We start from the raw sequence: 20,354 nt of genomic DNA, 5'->3' as shown, positions 1-20,354 counted from the left end.
CGCCATTCTCCTGCCTCAGCCTCCCAAGTAGCTGGGACTACAGGCGCCCGCCACCATGCCCGGCCAATTTTTTGTATTTTTAGTAGAGAAGGGGTTTCACCGTGTTAGCCAGAATGGTTTCCATCTCCTGACCTCGTGATCCACCCGCCTTGGCCTCCTAAAGTGCTGGGATTACAGGCCTGAGCCACGGCGCCTGGCCGCCATTTTTTTTTTAAAACCAGCCTTTTATTTTAGAATACTTTGAGACTTACCGAGAGGTTGCAAAGATAGCACAAAGTTCCCATATGCCCTTTACCCTGCTTCCCATATTGTTCACGTTACATAGCTCGTCAAAATTAAGAAATTAAAATTTCTACAATACTATTATATCTACTATTACTATACTATACTATACTATACTATACTATACTATACTATACTATACTATACTATATACTATACTATACTATACTATACTATACTATACTATACTATACTAAATAAAGCATAGACTTTATTTGGATTTCACCAGTTTTTCCAATGATGTCCTTTTTCTGTTTTGGGATCTAATCTAGGGTACCCCAACTTAGCATTAAGTTGCTGTGGCTTTTTAGTTTCCTCCCATCTGTGGTTTCTCAGTATTTTCTTGTTTTTCATGACCTGTACACTTTTGAAGGATACTTATCGGGTATTTTGTGGAATGCCTCTCAATTTGGGTTTGTTTGATATGTTCTGACACCAAGCTTGGGGTTATGAATTTGGGGAGAGAATAGCACAGAGGCTAAGTGCCTGTCCCACTGCATCATGGTAGGGGCGCACATGATATTGCTGTGGATTATCATGGTGTTGATCAATATTCATATTTGCCACTAAATGATATTCCATTGTATGCACATACCACATCAATTGAAGGACATTTGGGTGCTTTCAGTTTGGGAGATTATGAATAAAGCCGATACACACATTCACATACAGGTTTTTGTGTGGATATCCCTTTTTTTTTTTCTTTCCCTTCAGGGTAAATTCCTACATGTGGGATTGCTGGGTTGTATGGTAAGCATGTGTTTCACTTTCTGTGACACTGCCAAACTGTTTCCCCAAGTGGCTTCCATGTTACATTCCCATCAACAATGCATGAGAGTTTTAATTGCTCTGCATCCTAATTTCTGTTCATCAGTGTTCCAATTAGTGATTTGTTCTCAAGATACCTTTAAGATTGGTGAGTTTTGTAATGTGTCCCTTTTGTCTGTGCACACAAGAATCCACTTCATATCTCCTAGTCTTACCACAGAATTTTGTCCAGCTTTATGGAAAAATCAGAGGCAACTTATTCAATAGACTTTCTAGTCCTGTCCTCCTCCCTCCATTCCCATAATATTTATGAGGTAATAAATGATGGGAAGAGAAAAGAGAGCCTGGCATGTCTTATGCAAGGTAATTCATTGGGAGAGGGTAGGAATTTTTTTTTTTTTTTTGGATGGAGTCTCACTCTTGTTTCCCAGGCTGGAGCGCAATGGTGCAGTCTCAGCTCACTGCAACCTCTGCCTCCTGGGCTGGAGCGATTCTCCTGCCTCAGCCTCCCAAGTAGCTGGGATTACAGGTACATGCCACCACACTTAAATAATTTTTTTGTATTTTTAGTAGAGACGGGGTTTCACCATGTTGGACAGCTGGTCTTGAACTCCTGACCTCAGGTGATCCACTCTTCTCAGCCTCCCAAAGTGCTGGGATTACAGGAGTGAGCCACCATGCCCAGCCACATTTTTAAAATTTAGTTAAAATTTTAAAAATTGACAAATAGTTGTATATATTCATGGGGTACATAGTGATGTTTCTATCCATATAATGTATAGTGACCACATCAGGGTAATTAGCATATCCATCATCTCAAACATGTATTTCTTTGTGTTGGGAATATTCAGTATCCTCCCTCTAGCTATTTTAAAGTATATGATATTGTTAACTACAGTCAGCCTACAGTGCTATAGAATACCAGAACTTATTCTATCTAGCTATAATTTTGTGCCCTTTAACAAATCTCTCCCTTCCCCCTTCCAACATTTTACCAAGAGAGTGAACTTTGGTGGCACATTTCTCCACACTTGAGTGTTGCTGTGTGCAAGTACAATGCTAAAGTCTTTGGGGACATTAACTCAATCCTTGTAATGACTCCAAGTGGCAGGAAATGTTACTATTCCTATTTTATGGATGAGAAAACAAGCTTGAGAGGGTATATGACTTAGAGCAGGCGGAGCCCAGGGTTGACCACAGATTTGTCTGGCTTCAGAGCAAACTTAACAACTGTCCTAAATGCCTCTCCTGGATGCTATCCCCAAAGGGTGTACTTAATAACTAACTTCTGAAAAAATAAAAATAAAAGCGGTCATGAAGGACAGGAGTTTTGCCTGTTTTTGCATTTGAATTGTTTTCTACAACTTTTAATTTCTAGCAAACACTTAAGAAGCATTGGCCTGGGAGTCAGTCCTGGAAAACCAAGACTAGTAACCACAGGAATGTGATTACTAGTCTTGGGTTTCCTTAACTTTAAACTTGGGTTTCCTTAACTTTAAACTTAGTTCTCGATGTCCCTTTGGTCTCCTCAGTTTCTTCACATGGATATGAGCAGGTTGGAAGCAAAAAGCTCTAGGACTGTTTGTGATTCCATGAAGTCAGCGGGAAGGTCAGTATTCTCAATGGGCCACTAAGAGCTCCAAGCCTGCTGGGGAGTGGCCTCATGGCACAGGTGGGTTTTTGGAAACCCCCCTAATAGGGGATTTTTTGAAACCACTGCAGTTCTTTAACAACCCTGTTTCATAGCCCTCTGGGAAGACTGGAAAAGCATTTCCTGAAAGTCTTCCACTGGAAATTAGAGTGGCTGTCTTGTATTTTCCTGCCTAACATCCATTTTTTTTTTTCTTTCCCTAGTAACAGCATCCCAATTCTGCCTTAAGAAACTTTCTCTATTCTTGGTCCTTGAGGGTGAGACTCCAGTGCATGAAAAGCTGGGCACACAGCCCATTTCCCACCACGACTACTATGGTTTGAATATATCCCCCAAAGTTCATGTGTTGGAAACTTAATTGCCATTGCAACAGTATTAAGAGGTGAGGCTTTAAAGAGGTGATTAGTCCAAAAAGGGGAATCTCCACCCCTTTCCCAGAAAACTCATGAATAATCCACCACTTGTTTAGCATACAATCAAGAAATAACTAAGTACACTCAGTCAAGCGGCCCATGCCGCTACTCTGCCTATGGAGTAGCCATTCCTTATTCCTTTACTTTTTTTTTTTTTTTGAGATGCAGTTTTGCTCTTTCACACAGACTGGAGTGCAGTGGAGCAATCATGGCTCACTGCAACCTCCGCCTCTCAGATTCAAGCAATTTTCCTGCCTTAGCCTCCTAAGTAGCTGGGATTACAGGTGCCCGCCATCACTCCCAGTTAATTTTTTTTAGTAGAGATGGGATTTCACCATGTTGGCCAGGCTGGTCTCAAACTCCTGACCTCAGGTGATCTGCCCACCTCAGCTTCCTAAAGTGCTGGGATTACAGGCGTGAGCCACTGCGCCTGGCCTCCTTCACTTTATTAATAAACTTGTTCTCACTTTACTCTATGGACTCGCCCCACATTCTTTCTTGTGCATGAGGTCTAAGAGCCCTCGCCTGGGGTCTAGATCAGGACCCCTGTCTGGTAATAATAGCACCATGCATAAGTCCTGCCTACAGGCCCACCGACGCCTCGGGCCGCCCAGGGCTGCCAACTCTGAGTAGATCACGTCTTTTTGGGAGAAACCACTGACAAAAAGTGCTGGTTCGTCCTAAGTTGGTGCATTTCTAATTCTGAAGCTGACGGGTGCTTTTCTCACTTTCCCAGAGCTCAAAAATCAACTTGATATTTCTAAAATTACATTTTGAAGGAAATGAATCTGTAAGGTACACCAAAAGCACATGCCAGCTGGGGAAAGAAGAAAGAAGGAAAAAGAATTGTCTCTGGCTCCCTCCCTTAAATTTGTATATTCTTTAAATCTTGGCTGGGGGACAGGGAAGGGAGCCTGGCGGACCACCCCACCTGGATTGGCAGGAAAGCTTTACAGGAACAGGTGCTCTCTGAATCTCCCCAAAGGGTTCAGTGCAACTGTGATTCAGACCAGGCTCTCATCATGAAATGAAAATGAGGGACAAGTGGGAGTGTACAGGAAGAGAGTAGGGTACCTTTGTCTTCTTTGTGCCGGGCCAGTCCTTGGGTGGCTGACGAGGGTCCGGGAGGTGGGTCCTGGAGGAAACGCTTTGGCCCGGCAGGCACACAGGCCACTTAAAAGAGAATCAGGCAGCAGCTGCTGCTGCTTAAACTGAAAAGGTGGTCCACGGGCTTTGCGTGAGCCCGGATCAAAACACGCATGTCAAAAGGAATCAAGAGGCTGGCCAAGTGGATTGCAGATAGAAAAGGGAATGGAATCTTTTGTTTTTTTTAAGGTCAAGAAAATTTGGAGAGAAAATGCCTCCATGTGCAATTCTTTCCTTTTCCTTATAGCGAAGGTCGTCCAGCTACCACAATCCTCTCCACCCAAAGATCAACTTTTAAATGCCACCTGTTAGTATTTAAAGTAATCCATTCGAAATAGATGAACCCCACCCCCTTTGCTGTCCCACCCTTTCCCCCACCAAGCTCTCTGGGCCTCTAGCCTGGATGGAGCGAGTCAGCGCCTCCTCCCTCATCTTCTTACTGTGGTTGCAGGGTTCTCACAGCTGCAAATGTGACCCAGGATGAAACCAGGACTGAGTCCACATTCCATGAAGGGCAGCTTGACTCCCGCAATCATTAATCCATTGCTGACGAGGTGACTGCAGGGTGCTGACTGCCAGGGAGACAGAGATTTGGAGAAACAGGGAGACTGTTCTTTGGGGTCATAGCACCTAGTGGTAGAGGCAGATACATAAAGCACAGTCCTTGTGAGGCCAGGGCAAGCACCATCCTAGTGTCGCTGGATGAGATGGGAGAGAGGCAGGAAGGGAGGTCAGGAACTGATGAAGTGTCACGGAGAGGTGAGGGCTGGTTCCTCAGAGGAGACCTGGGGGGTGCACTTGGAGAGGTCCTTGTGGAGCACGTCGGCTCTGCAGAGGCTCTGGAAGGGTAGGTGGGGTTGTGATGGCATCCCAGGAGACGTGCACAGCAAACGCACAGGCCCAGGGTAGGGTGCAGAGGCTGAGGGTACAGCAAGGCCTCCTGTGTGAGTGCGGGAAGGCTCACAAGGTGAGGCCCTGGTGCTGAACTCTTCATATCCTCAAAGCCCACCAATGCTGGGTTGAGGAATCTGCTAAATGAGATTCTAACAAAGGAGACCCCCTGGATATCTGATGGTAGGCCCAGATGTTAGCGGGGTTCCGTGAGCTGCCTAACATGCCCCATTTCACCTGCAGTGCACTTCCCTGTGCAGACAAAGAACACCTTCAACAGTCCCCCATCTCCAGTCCTTCAAGGTATCTTGTAGGGACGGAGGTGATTGCTGTTGCCAGGTCCTTCCATGAGCCGTTGCTGTGTGTATGTGTGTTTCAGGAAGTGGACCCAGGAAGCCCTTTCGGAGCTGGGCACTGAAGCTGCAGGAGTCCAGGAGAGACCTCCTGGCCCAACCAAGCATGTGGAACCATCTCCTGGGGCAGTATTGGATTCCACCCCTACTCTGGGCCTCTAGCTCATTGAAAGGGGTATACATGGGCTTCCACAGATGTGTGTGGGCCCTCAGCAGGTCACCTGTGACGTGTGGCAGGGAGAGGTGCCAGCTCTGGGGTCTCTAATAGTGGCAGAGTATCTGAGCTGCCCAAATGTAAAACTGTGGCTCCCACCCCTGCCTGATCCTTCAAGCCCCATGTTGTCTTTCCTGCTGCTGCCTTACCTGGGTGGTACATGGGGTCAAATCAACAGCTTCAAGGCTGCAATTGGGACCCATCCTTCTCCTCTGTCCCACTCCAGCCCCCACACCCACACCCAGAGCACTTTCCTCAGCACATCACTGAGTCCCCACAACAGACTCCATAAACTTGACTTTGCATGTCAAATATCTTTTCTGTTTAATTAAAAAAAAAAAAAAAACAATGTCACAAGGGGCTTCAGAAATACATGCTTTTGAATTCCAGCCACGAAGAGGACAAAAGGAGACAGTGGTATCTGCAAATATGGCTGCTTTCCATAGAAAGGTTTGTGCCTTGGAGAGAAGCCCAGCTTCTCCACCAGTGTGAGAACACGTGGCCCACCAGGCACCTGCTGTGGGGACAGTGTCTTTGGTTGGCCAGAGCTTCATCCAGAGCTCACTGGAAGGTGGCTTGGCAGGAAGAGGGAATCTTCCTACAGCCCTCCTCCAAGGGGGACAGAGGCTGGGGGCAGAGAAGGAGGCATTTAAGCTTTGCTAGCCCCCTGCTGCCTCTGAGGCTGTAGGACACGTCATTCAAACCTACCATCAAAGTAGGCTTCTGATTTCAACTTGGATCTCACGGTAGCCCAGTGACACCGCAGCAGCCATGATGGGATGTAGGCAGGAGAGCGGCGGACTGGAAACCGCTTGTAGACAATCCTGTATTATTTAGGTCCACATAGAGATACACGAAAACCCTTTATACCAAATAAGAGTAAATAATTATACCAATATAAACAGGGCCGTTGACCCTTTCATTTTATTAAAATGACACATAATTATTAAAACAGCATACTGATCACTTTATACTTCTGCTAGCCCCCGGGGGAGCTGCTGGGGGTGGCATGTGAGTGCCCTCCCGAAGGGTACAGATTCATGCATTGAGCAATTCGTGTTCTTTATCGGTTTTCCCAACAGCATCAGGATTTGAGAGTGGGTCGAGGTCAGCGAAGAGGCTGAACCAGGCAGTCAGGTCTGAGGCAGCCTTAGCAGGTTCTGGGGAGAGAAGAGGAAACATGAGCAAACCCCCCTTCCAAATGTCCACCTCTGCCATGCGGGATGCAGGCAGGTCCAGATCATTTTCAAATGCAGGATGTTCAATCAGACAAATCCCTTTGCACTCTGTCTCTGACAATAGTTAGGGAATTCCAACACCCGTGGGTAGTTGGCTGGTTAACATTTCCAAACCAGGGCCTGAAACTCCGTGAATAACAAGCTCTTGTGTTAACAAACTCCCACCTGCACCCCAGCCCCACTAATGGCCATAGCCCATGAAAAGCTGATCAAACCCTCAGGCCCTGCCACTTCACCACAACCAGGAAATAGCATAGTTATTTCAGAAATCAGACTGAATGGCTGAGGAAGCAAGGGGCTTTCCACCGTCTGCTGGAGGAATCTTTTCAAATCTGCTGGGTCAGGAGAAATATTATGGCCACTCTTTTTACCCTTCAAAGCAACAGGCCCAAAAGTGTTTGGCGCCCAGGCCTGGCTTCTCCTCTTCTCTCAGGGTCACTGCCTTCTTCAATCCTTTCCTGTTAAAAGGAGGGCCCTGACATGCCTTCCCTTCTCCCAGGGGGTCAATTCCCCTCACTCTTCAGCCTCATTGGAATACTCCCTTCTGCTCTTCCACCTAAACACCTGCCCTAACTTCCTGAATACCACGATTATACAGCCAAATTATTTTCCAGATGGGGAGAACATTTTCAAAAGAGTGCCTCATGCAAGTGATTTCTAAATAAGATGAAGTCTTTGTTTAAAATACATAAATCATTCCACATGAGAATCTAAGTTCATTGGCTTGGATGACCTGTGTTTTTTTTTCTTCTCCAACAGGTGGGAGTGTCAGAAACATGAAGAAAACGTCTCTGATGGGTGATCCTTCTAGCTGAGAGCAGCTAGGAATGTGCTTGCCATCTGGCTGAAAAGAGTCTCAGAAAGTATTGGTAGGACAAGTTGCTAAAAGTGGTTAGTGAGGGGATAGAGGCAATGGGATTATATCAATATAAACAGGGCCTTTGATCCTTTCATCAAAATGGCACTGAAATGCTAAGATAGTGTACTGATCACTTTATACTTCTGATTCCCCTCCCTTTCTCTTTTTGTAAAACAAGTCTTTTGTAGATATCAGTGTATCTACATGTAAAAATCAGTGTATCTATGATGGTGAGAAAACTATATCAAGACTAGTTGGTAATATGCAAGTTATTACTATGTAACATTGAATTCCATGTGCAATTAGCCCTGGAATCATCTGGTTTATCTTGATATGATTATCAGAGACAAGAGAGCTCACTATAGCTTAGTTGGAGGGAGAGTGGGCAGGGTACTGCCTAAAAAAAGGGAGTCACTCATCTTTCTTTAGTCGTGAAGGAGGTGGCCCAAGGAAACTGTATGGGGCATGACTGATTTCGCTGGATTAGCCTATCTCTATTCTTGCTAGAGGATATCAAAATATCTTAAAGATGACCCCAGTGAAAATATGCTACACGCTTGTTTCCCCTTCCTTCTAACCTCCTCAAGGGTCTTAGGAGGTCTTCTGAGTGTTATCATGGCCTTGCCGTGAGGAGCCAGTGATTGTGCTTTGGGACAATCCTCACATTCCCCAGGCAGCCAATGTTGGAGACAAAGCAGGTGCAACTTATTTGCATAACACTTAAAAGAGCATCATGGGAACACTTTTTGATGATAATGGAGTAGACACTTCCTTTAACTTCCTGTGGCCAAGAAGAGAAAGTCAGTGATACCAAAGAAACAGAGCTAGAGCTGCAAACACAGATGATATCTTCAGTCGAGCAGAGGCTCCCTTGGGGAACCTGTCCCAAAAGAGAACAGATCTCATGAACTTGAAACGACCTCTTTTGACAACTACGAAACCTGGCCCTTTCTGAGGAGCACAAATTAAATGCCCTATTTGGTGGTGGCAATGGTATTTTTGGCTAAAAATAGCAAACCTCAGAGGCCTTTCATACCTTGGTATTTCCAACCAAACTTGGAGACCACCCAACCACATGTAGATATTTGACTCAGCCACATTAGGTACAATTTGATAAAGAGAATTATGAATGAGGGCATTAAGCCAGAAAAAGAAGTCAGAATATAATTTCTGGGATTATGCAAAATTCTCCATCTCATAGCCCTGCTTTGAGCCCTAGATGTTCAAATGGAAATTAGCAAAGTAGTACAGAAAACAGGTTAGGCCACTGGAAAGGAAGGCAGCTGTCATTTCAGAGAGATAAAATGCTGTTATTACCTTTCACTGCAGGGCTGTTGTCATTTGGACTGCTTGTCTTTGGTACTGGCCATGGAGTAGGAGGAGGACTGACATTGCTCTCTGATCAAAACCAGAGCATGTCAGATCTAGTGAAGAAGTCACATGGACCCACCAGCTGATGGCCACATCCATGGTTCTTGACCATGGTTGCCTCCGAATAAAAATAAGACATTTCTCCCATGTTCCTCATACTGGAATACATTTGAGGAGAGAGAAGATATGCATCATCGAACCCAATCCAAAAATATGAAAAATGAAGGAAAAGGTTAGATTCTGAAAAGCAACTAAACTATTGCTATGGATAAGGCATCTTTGATTTTTAGCTTTATTTATGCCCATTTTTCTTCTCAAGCACAGTCGTTTCATGATCATACCAAAGATTATCAATGGTGCTCTAGGGATTCAGGTGCCTTGTTTTTCTGTCACAAATGGGGAAAAGCTTAAAAAAGAGAACACCATTAAATGAAGCAATAGGACTAGTAACTGCACGTCTTCTCAACTTTCAATATGATCCAGTCCTTTTATTTTCTACACAGCTAATTTAAATGGGGAGAATTAATTAATACAGATAAGTAAATGACAGTCCAGTCCAAATATATGAGGGGGAAAGAAATCCCTCGTTAACATATGCCTCCCCCTTACAATGGTATTTGGCTTGTGATATGGTTAGGCTTTGTGTCCCCACCCAAATCTCACCTTGAACTGTAATCCCCATAATCCCCACATGTCAAGGGAGAGACTAGGTGAGGTAACTGAATCATGGGGATGGTTTCCCCCATGCTGTTCTCCTGATAGTGAGTTCTCGTGAGATCTGATGGTTTTATAAGGAGCTCTTCCCCATTTGCTCCACACTTCTCCTTCCTGCCTCCTTGTGAAGAACACGCTTTGCTTCCCCTTCATCTTTGCCATGATTTTAAGTTTCCTGAGGCCTCCCCAGTCATGCTGAACTGTGAGTCAATTAAACCCCTTTCCTTTATAAATTATCCAGTCTTGGGCAGTTCCTTATATTAATAGCAGTGTGAAAATGGACTAATACACCTTGTATAACCCAACCACATGTTCTATAATGCCCCTTGTGCCCTGCCTGCCCCAGAATGGTTAAGAGGCATTCAGCACTCCTGTTTTAGGGACAGCAAACCTAGTTCCACACAGCATTTACTGTCTGTCCTGGAGGTTTTGGCATGACTCATATTTAAAGTAGAACTTTACCATAAGCTTCTTTGTACCTCTGCTTTCATTCTATATATGCAAGTCTTACCTTCTCAATAAGACAAGGAATTTTTTGTTTTTCAATTTGCTCCAAAATACTTAACACAGCACAGGTAGATGTTTGCTGATTAAATGGATTGTTGATTCTCACTATAAAATGTAGACCATCAGAGGATGCATCACTGTTGGGATCATTATGCTTAAAACTGTATCCTTTTATTGGGATACTCTGGTCACAGTGTTTTTTAAGGAAAAGATTTGTATCTGATAAGGCCCTCAAGAGAGATCATGTTTGGAAGGCAGAGTTCAGATGGGGCAGTGAAACCAATGTCCAGAGCAAGAATGCCACTCAGTAGATGGCACAAAAAGTATAGGATTTAATGCCACTTGTTCACTCTGCCATCCTAAGCTTTACACTTTCCAGTGGACTTCATTATAGAATTATACTGTATTTCTTAGCTTACACTTTCATCTCATTTCCTAGAGTCCTGAGCCCCTGGAAGCCAGGGACAATGTATTATTCATGTTTATATCCTTTAGTGCACTGAATGCTACACAATGGGTGTTCAAATATATGACTATTGCATTAATATAAACAGAATACTCTTTTAAACCATGAGAAGTATACTTCTAAAGCATTATTTTAAGAGATTGCAAAGCAGTACCTGGCACATATTCAGTATTATAATAATACTCACTGGTTGAAGTATTTCATTTTAGGCAAATGGCACAAACCTTACAAACTTATTTATTAAGACTAACTTAATGAAACAGGTGGCCTGTGACCTATTTATTGAATCTAGAACAACGAAAAAATACAAAGAGTTCTAAAAGGCATTGTTATTCATTGGAAAGGTATTTGAACATACACATAACAGAATTCACAAACAATCAAAAGTACTAGACTTGGAGGGAGCTATCTGGGACCGTGGAAATGTTCTAACACTGGACTGTGGTGAAGGCTGCACAATATAAAGTTACCAGAAATCCTTGAGCTGTTCTCTTACAATGGGTGAATTTTTGGCATATAAATTATACTGCAATAAAACAATTTTTTTAAATGACCAGTATTTGGTGTAATCCAGGAATAACATAACCTCCCTGGTTCCTAGAAAATTGGCCCCTGACCATTTTCCTTCTAGACCCAAATCACATAAAACAGTGGTAAATGTGGAAAGTTAAAGTTGTGGTTTCTGTGTGTGCCAAATAATGCTGATCATAGAAAAGCTGCGAAGTATTGAATCTAACTGGTAACTGTCACCCTTTCCTGCAATCCTTCTCCAACACTAAGTGTGCCCAAGACCCACCTGTCCTCCAGAGCCCATGCCACCTTTCCCTAACCCCTGCAGCTTGCCCTCAGTCTCTCAGAGCAATGGTTCTCACAATGTGTGCCCTCAACAGAGGCATGGGCATCACCTATGTGCTGGTTAGAAATTCAAGTTCATGAGCCAATGCTGACCTACTGAATCAGAATCCCTGCAGGTAAAGCCCAGGAAAAGATTTTAGCAAACACTCAGTGATTGTTATGTAAGTAAAAGTCCGGGAAGCACTTCCTCAGCTGGTCTGAGGCTGCCTAGGTCACCATTTCGATTAGAATCACAGGATGCCTTTTGGGCCAGTGTGAGGACTAGGCGAGAGGTTCTCCTAAGAATCAGAGGGGCCCACTTCAGGACCCCACACTCCCAGGCAGCTGACTCCCAATCTTGCAGCTTTATGCACTTCGATCCTATTGTCCTCTGACAGAGTTCCTGGAGGGCCAGGAACTTCCAGAGAGAACTTGAACTGACTCAGTAAAGCCAGGTGAGGAGTAGAGAAGTCAACCCCTCCCTGATCTCTGCATGCTATGTGACACAGTGGGAACTCAAACAAGATAATTTTTCCCATTTCAAAAATATGCATGACACTCAGCTGCAGAGAACACTGGAAAAAAGAGGCAGACTTGAAGCATTATATTTTTCAAAGTATGACATGAACACATTCCTAAAAGGAGGCAGAAATCAATTTATATGTCAAAAGGAAACTCACTTCCCATCATGTAATGTGTGTGTTCTTGAAAAGCTATAAATAAGTGAAACATCTGTGTATCAAGTCATACTTTAAAAGAACCCAGAGGCCGGGTGTGGTGGCTCACGTCTGTAATCCCAGCTCTTTGGGAAGCCAAAGCAGGCGGATCACTTGAGGTCAGGAGTTCTAGACCAGCCCCGCCAACATGGTGAAACCCTGTCTCTACTAAAAAGACAAAAATTAGCCGGGTGTGGTGGTAGGCACCTGTAATCCCAGCTACTCAGGAGGCTGAGGCAGGAGAATCACTCGAACCCAGGAGGCAGAGGTTGCAGTGAGCCAAGATCGTGCCACTGTACTCCAGCCTGAGTGACAGAGTGAGAATGCATCTCAAAGACAAAAAATAAATAAGAGGACCCAGGAATACAAATTATATTTTCAAACATGTGATTTAAAAGATGATAATGGCAGATTCCTAAATAGACAAAACAGGTATCTTCTATTTGAATTCCTTTGTGAGTATGGATTTTTAAATATTGTTCACCTAAAACACTCATGAACCATACAATGAACACCTAGAATCCATGGATTTGGGGGCTTCTCTGCAGCAGAGGACATGATGATCATAAAGCCTGAAGACATTCCTTCTTTGGGAGCTAAGATGATGGGAACAGTACACCTCAGAATGTTCACAAACACACATAGGGTATCATTATTCCCTTTCCCTGTGGTGTGAAGCAGAAACAACAGCCAGTTTGCCAAGTCACATTCTTTTCTCAGAACAATTATTAAGCATCAGTCTAACAATTCCACTACATGCGCATGAAGAGATAAAATAGTATGTCTATGACACCAACTATTTATGGAAAACAAAAAGCAAATACTAAGCTCAGCTACAGTTTCAACCTCATTCATATCACTTTGGAAATTATTTAGGGGAAGGGTGCAATGAGGGTAATTATGGATTGAATGCCAAGCCAGATTTCAAATGTCTTGGCTTCTGTCAGGAAAAAATGCTATTTAAAGAGAACTTAGTGTTGCTAATATTCCCATAATTGCCATCAACTGTTCTCTAGCTGGTGCGAGTTGGCTGAGGCATTTTTAACATGAAGGTGTGGCTAGGAAGATGTCAGCCCATCTCAGAGTAGTTATGTCAGGAGAGGGGTGGTGAAGAGCGAGCAACCAGGGCACTGAGTTCTGTGAACAAAATGACTACCCTAGCTTTCAGGATCCTTTGATAGGTCAAATGTGCTACCCATTTGCAGGAAACAAATAAAATTTTATTAGAGCAAAAAGCTGCCCCCCTTACTTACGTAAAGGAAAATCTAAATCAGCCAGGCATAAGGCTGGCCAGCTATAGCAGCAAGTGAAGCCAAAGGACACCGCCCAGCACTGCGCTTTGCCATGGGTGTCGATTACAAGCGAGGAGAGCCGAAGCCCGGGGCTGGGCGGGGATCACAGCCTGGAGAGCTCTGCGGTGGGGCTGCCTGTGAAGGAGAGAGTGGGAACACCACAACCACGCGGCCAAGCACCATCCTGACACCCACAGTTCCCCCTCAGGCCTAGTTTCCATGCCTGCAAGGGGTAGATAAAACGTCCTGCTTCATTTGGGGGTTGTCTGGATAAAATGGGATCTTGCAGATGAAACCAGGTAGGAGAGAGACTAGAGAGCAGGCCTTCAGTAAACCTAAGCTGAATCTGGGAGTTTGTAAGCTAAGCAGACGGCAGGACTAACCCCCGAGGACATCATCTTCAAGGGTTCACATTTTAGGACTGGTTTCTTTTCATCTAGTGTCATTTGTCAGTTGTCCTCTCCCCCACTTCTTGCCATCCATCCATCCATCCAGCCAGCCAGCCAGCCAGCCAGCCAGCAAGTACTTTTGAACATTTAGTGTATTCCAGGCACTGAGCTGTGTTCTGGAAATATGATGGTGAGCAACATAAATATGGGCCCTGTTCCCATGACAACCTAGAGCAAGAGACAGAAAATGGAATCAGAATGAGATCCTGTCATTTGCAACAACCTGGATGGAACTGGAAGACATTATGTTAAGTGAACTAAGCCAGGCACAGAAAGACAAACTTTGCATGTTCTTACTCATTTGCGGGAGCTAAAAATGAAAACAATTCAATTCATGGAAATAGAAAGTAGAATGATGGTTACCAGAGGCTGGAAAGGGTGGTAGGGGTGGGAGCAGTAGGGATGGTTTGCGGGTACAAAAATATAGTTAGATAGAATAAATATGATCTAGCATTTGATAGCACGACAGGGTGGCTGCAGTCAACAATAATTTATAGTACATTTAAAAATAACCCAAAGAGTATAATTGGAATGTGTGTAACACAAAGAAATGAGAAATGCTTGAGGTGATGAACACCCCATTTACCCTGATGTCATTATTACACATTGCACGCCTGTACCAAAATATCTCACATACCCCATAAATACATACGTCTACTATTCCCATAGAAACTAAAAGTTAAAATAAAGTGAATCCATTTTACAACAAGGTAAGGGGAGAGGAATGATTAAGTACAGGTTGTCATGGACGTGGGCAGCAGAAACACCCTGACTGCTGGGGAGGGGGGACTCAAGGAAGGCTCCTCAGTGAGATGACATTGGAGCGGAGACACTGAAGGATGAGAAGTTAGCCAGGTAAGACAAGCAGCATGCTGCGTAGGTGAGTGGCATGCTCTAAGGAGAAGGGAGAGCATGTGCCAAGACCCCATGGTGGGGACAGACGGGTGCACTGAAGCTTGATATGGCTGGAGTCGGGCGTGCTGATAGCACATGTGGTTCTCCAGGGAAACAATGCCACAAAGACAGCTAAGCAAAGATGTGGGAGGTGTGGGCAGTGAGGAGACAGTCGTGTCCTAAAGGACCTAGTAAGCCATGCTGAGGAGTTTAGACCTTATTCAAATGGTGGAACAACTGCAACAACTAAGCAGGTCACAAGGCCTTTCTGGGGCTCCTTGATTCCCTGTTCTATAAAACGGGTGTGGAGTAGATCAAAGTTCCTTCTGTGGACTAAATTCTGCAGAGCTCCAAGACCTGCAAATGCTCCTCAGCAGGCATAGGAAGTGCTGCACTTTGGTGGAACTCCGTTCCATTGCCTTGTGCTGAGAGTGCCTGCTCTGCATTCAAACTATAAATACACCCCATGGTCTTTTCCCTCACATGATTCTGAGTACTGGGAATGTCAATTACCTGGAGCCAGGCTAAGCCAGGACTGGCAGGAGGTGAGCACTGTTTGAGGAAAGGTGAAATGGAGATAACCTGAAGCCTGACATTATATTAGCCTTAAATGGAAATCCACCCAAATGGCAACGGCATCTCAGAATTCGGTAAAACAAAAGAATACTGTGAAGGAACAAAAGGCTGTATGTTTTTGGGAATTTCGAACAAGATTCCTAACTTTGGTTTGCAGAGTCCTAAATTAAGAGATGTCCTGATGCATTTATTTTGAGCAGCTGGTAATCTTTCTAGTATCAGTGTCTACCTCTAAATTTTGGAAATGGGTAGAGAATTGAGAACATTGACTCTGAGACCTCTCAGCATCACCTGTCTCCAGCTCAGGTGGCCTCTCTGGCTGGCTCTCCTCCTACTCACACAAAGAGGCCTCGGGAAGGCACAATTTTCTCATCACTGCATGACACAGGAACCCCCACCCCCTATCATGCTGATAACTTCAGACACTCTTAGAAATCCCAGCTAAAATTAACTTCATCTTCTCATTTTCAGCACAACTTGAGTCTACATGCATTCCTTTGTTTCGGACTCTTAGAGCTTAAAGTCGGAGGAAAAGAGGATGTCACTCTTCTCGAAATCCCCCTTCCTCTCCATTTCCCCAGGGTACTGGGGACAGAACGAGGAGAGAAGTCGAAGAAGAGAGGTAGAAAAGCAGGGGAGAATCCAGGGAGATGACAGAGGAGGAAACTGAAGAGATGAAGGTGGAAGAGGAGGGGGAAATGTGGATTGTGAGAGGGGGTGAGGGAGCTGGGGAGGCAGCCCAGAGCTTGCACTTCAGTCCTGGTGCCTGTCCCTGAGGACTCGCTGCCCCAGTCTCTCTCGGAGAGCCAGGAAAACCTGAGACGCAGCAGGAGTGTGCCAGAGTGAATGTAGCTGCTGGCACACAGGAACAAGATTTCCTAGGACAATCTCAATTTCAAATATTCTATTCTGGAACATCATTCAATTTTGTGTGGACTTAGCCTCTGTCTCCCACACCCATTCCTCCTTTATAGCTCCCCAAATATCTCTATCCTTGTGTGCGACCAGGATGCCCAGGCCAGGGTGTCATTACAAGTCCTGCCCCTCTGACGACTTCCAAAGAGGGGTCTGAAGAGCCCCACTGGGAAATCCCTTTTGCTATCAGAGACTGTACTGAGAGGCCAGGGAAGGGAATGGTGAAAGGCACGGATTCTGGAGTCAGGCTGCCCGGGCTCAAAATCCAGCCTGCCCGTTAACAGGAGCGTGATCTTGGGCACATCACTTAACCACTGTTCTTCAGTTTCCCAGGCAATAAAACGGATAATAGTAGCTGGCTGGGAAGGGTATGGGGAGGATTAAAGTTCATCCATGTGAAAAGCACACAGGACAGTTCTTGGCACATAGCACGTGCCACACTGAGTGCTGGCTGTTATTTTACCATCTACAAATCGTAGATTCACTGAATCATACAATTTTAGACCTCAGCATCTCTGCAGTGGGAACTAACCGAGGGATAAGAAGATAACACAGGGAAAAGAAGCTAAGTCCATGACCTTATTTTACAGGTAAGAGGTAAAGGCCCAGAGAACTGAAGGGGCCTGACCACCAGATTCAGAGTGAGGAGGGGCGGGGGAATTGCAATATAAAACCCAGGCTCTGAACTCCTCCCCAGTGTGTCACTGAGCCAGTATGCCAAACACTTGTTTTATTTTTTTGATACAGGGTCTGTGTTGCCCAGGCCAGAGTGCAGTGGCATGATCACAGCTCACTGCAACCTCTACCTTCCAGGCTCAAGCAATCCTCTCACCTCAGTCCCCCAAGTAGCTAGGACTACAGGCATGCGCCAGCATGCTCAGCTACTTAAAAAGAAATTTTTTTTTTTTTTTTTTTGTAGAGATGGCGACTCACTATATTGCCCAGGCTGGTCTCAAACTTCTGGCCTCAAGCAATCCTCCTGCCTCAGCCTTCCAAAGTGCTAGGATTACCGGTGTGAGCCACAGTACCTGGCCAACCCAGTGAGATTTTCTACTCTGTGTTTAGTTTGACTGCTTAGTCATTTAAGTGGTTTATTGAAATTGGTCTTTGAGATCATCTGGTTGATCAGGGGAGGCAGTTTCAATATAGGGTGGCCAATGTTTAATAGTAATCGTTAAACTATTATATATAACTATTCATGTGTATAGGTAGATTTTTTTTTTAATAGACAGAGTATCCTTCTATTGCCCAGGCTGGAGTGCAGTGGCGCAATCTCTGCTCACTCTGGTTCTCGGGTTCAAGTGATTCTCCTGCCTCAGCCTCCCGAGTAGCTGGGACTACAGGCATGCACCACCATGCCCAGCTAATTTTTGTATTTTTAGTAGAGACAGGATTTCACCATTTTGGCCAGCATGGTCTCGACCTCTTGACCTCATGATCTGCCCACCTTAGCCTCCCAAAGTGCTGGGATTACAGGCATGAGCCACCGCGCCCGGCCGTGTATAGGTAGATTTTCTAGGCCATGGATGCAGTGAAAAAAAATCTCAAGCTAACATTCATCCTTTCCTCTTTTTTGAGGGGATTGAGGGTCCTAATAGAAGCACAGAAGGCAGAATTTGACATGATCAGTCATGGAAGCATAATGTTCATCCTTCATTTGTAAGATACACATGTTGAAGGATCCCTGAACTGGGAGCACCTGCTGGGAATCTGTAAGTGTGGCAGAAGCTGAATGGGCTGCTTGTTTCAACCACTTAGGTTTGGCTTTTTTTCCTCCTATCATTTCAATTCTGTAGGTATTCAACTGGCAGCTGTTTGCATGCAAAGGAAATAGTACAGTAGTTACAAGTTAACTCAACATTTTTTTTTTTTTTTTAGAGACAGAGTCTCACTCACTCTGTCACCCGGACTGGAGTGTAGTGGCGTGATCTCAGGTCACTGAAATCTCTGCCTCCTGGGTTCAAATGATTCTCCTGCCTCAGCCTCCCGAGTAGCTGGACCCACAGGTGCACACCACCACACCCAGCTAATTTTTGTATTTTTAGTAGAGACAGGGTTTCACCATGTTGACCAGGCTGGTCTCAAACTCCTGACCTCAAGCCACCTGCCCACCTCGGCCTCCTAAAGTGCTGGGATTACAGGCGTGAGCCATCATGACCGGATGGTAACTCCTTTAACACTGACCTTGATAGAATCCCAGCAGAGGAAATAAAACTTCTAGCAGACAGAATGACCCTTTTAAATAGGAAATCAGATCATGTTTCTCTTTGGCTCAAGATCCTGTGATGGCTCCCGATTTTACTTGGGCTGAAAAAAGGTCTAAGTTCTTCCAACAGCTATGAGTCCCTGTGTGGCCTGGCCTCTGCCTTTGCATCCTCTGAGCATCCCTCCCGCTTGCTTAGTCGGCTCCAGCCAAGTGTCCTTCCTGAAGACCCTTCACTGTGCCAGGCACGTCCTCACCTTAGGGCATTGGCACAGGTTGTTGCCTTTGCCCAGAGCTCCACATGGTTCATTCTCACCTCCTGCAAGTCTCTGCTCAGATCTCATCTTCCCAGTAAGAACCTATTGAGCTCTGCAGGCTGACATACTACCCTGGCAGCCCCAACACTCCATTATCCCCAGGCTCCACTTTTTCCTTTTCTCCCTAACATTGATCACTTTCTAGCCTACTATGCGATTTGCTTATTATTATGCTTATTATTCACTGCCTGTCTGCATCCTGTCACAATTTGAGTTCCAGGACAGCAGACAGCCTTGTCTGTTTTGTCCTCAGCTGAATTCCCAGCGCCTGGCACACAGTGGGACCCAGTAAATATTTGTTGAATGAATGAGAGACTTGCTAAAGTGCTAGTAGGATGGCAACCTCAAATGAGATTTTGTTGGCCTGAGTAACAAATGGCCTCCCTTTGCAGTTCCTGTTTCTCTTTCCGTAGCATGAGCTTGTTTTCTCTCTCCTTCTCAGAACACCTCCCTGCTTAGACCTCAGTGTGGTTTGGTGCCTTTCCCATGTATATGGGGCAAGGCTGAAGTGCAATTCCCCATGGCCGCTGCCCTTGTCATAGCTCTCAGGCATAGTCTGGCAGCCCCATCATGGGCACTGAGATGAGCTTCTCTCACTTTGCCTGCTCAGGAAGTGGGCGTGGAGCTCTGACTTCTTGGCTGTCTGCTGATGTGTGTGCATGGGCTCTTACAATGACTGACACTCGGCCACCCTGGCTAAGCAGCAACACAGTTGCAACCATTCCCTGTGGGTAGTAGGGGCTCTTGTGTTTCCAAAGCTGAGGATCTGAGTGGGGTTCATTCTGCAACACAGCTGGGGAGTCCTCAGCAGCCCTAAGATATCACTTGAGGATCTGGGCTCTGCCTCGACTCTCTCAGGGCTTGTTAGCACCTCCACCACAGGTGGGTGGGGATGAAACTCTAGTCAGTTGGCAGCCTTACTCATTTGCAGCTCCCGTGAATGAGGTGGTGAAACCTGGGGTGAAACTCAGGGTGGAGAAACATTTTTAGATTTCATTTATCCCTGCTATCTCTACCTCCATTACTGCAAATAAATGAAATGGCTATGAAACAAGACTCCCAAAGGAAGATAAAAGGAGTCATGTATTTCATTAAAAAAAACAAAAGACTTTTTTTGGTCTTGCCCACCAACTCTTGTGTCCATGATCTCATCTCCAAAGACCTAAGGTTTTAATAGCCCATAATTACTTAATCGTTCCAGCTTTACCGTTTTGTTCTCAGCTTTAAGTGCCAGATAAACATGTTGTTTATTAGGGAGACAGCCTAAATTCATAGAAAAACCAAA

General features: G+C 45.0%; 1 protein-coding gene across 14 annotated transcripts in view; it reads right to left on the bottom strand.

Annotated features, from left to right (window-relative positions):
- Nucleotides 1-6,605: 6,605 nt before the first annotated feature.
- The window catches only part of ICA1 (islet cell autoantigen 1), a 151,422-nt gene continuing 137,673 nt past the window's right edge, over nucleotides 6,606-20,354 (bottom strand). For 13 of the 14 annotated variants that reach the window (XM_058446910.1, XM_058446918.1, XM_032760635.2 and 10 more), the window contains one exon: nucleotides 6,606-6,878. In XM_058446910.1, the coding sequence (XP_058302893.1) occupies nucleotides 6,757-6,878 (122 nt within the window). In that variant the 3' untranslated portion in view covers nucleotides 6,606-6,756. Of the gene's footprint in view, nucleotides 6,879-9,132; nucleotides 9,345-20,354 lie in introns of all 14 variants that reach the window. The other variant, XR_009215718.1, reaches the window with a different exon arrangement.

Source organism: Hylobates moloch, unplaced genomic scaffold, assembly GCF_009828535.3.
Source record: "Hylobates moloch isolate HMO894 unplaced genomic scaffold, HMol_V3 SCAFFOLD_1, whole genome shotgun sequence".
Classification (NCBI taxonomy): domain Eukaryota; kingdom Metazoa; phylum Chordata; class Mammalia; order Primates; family Hylobatidae; genus Hylobates; species Hylobates moloch.
Note: the sequence above shows the minus strand (reverse complement) of the source record. Positions and strands in the feature narration are given on the sequence as shown.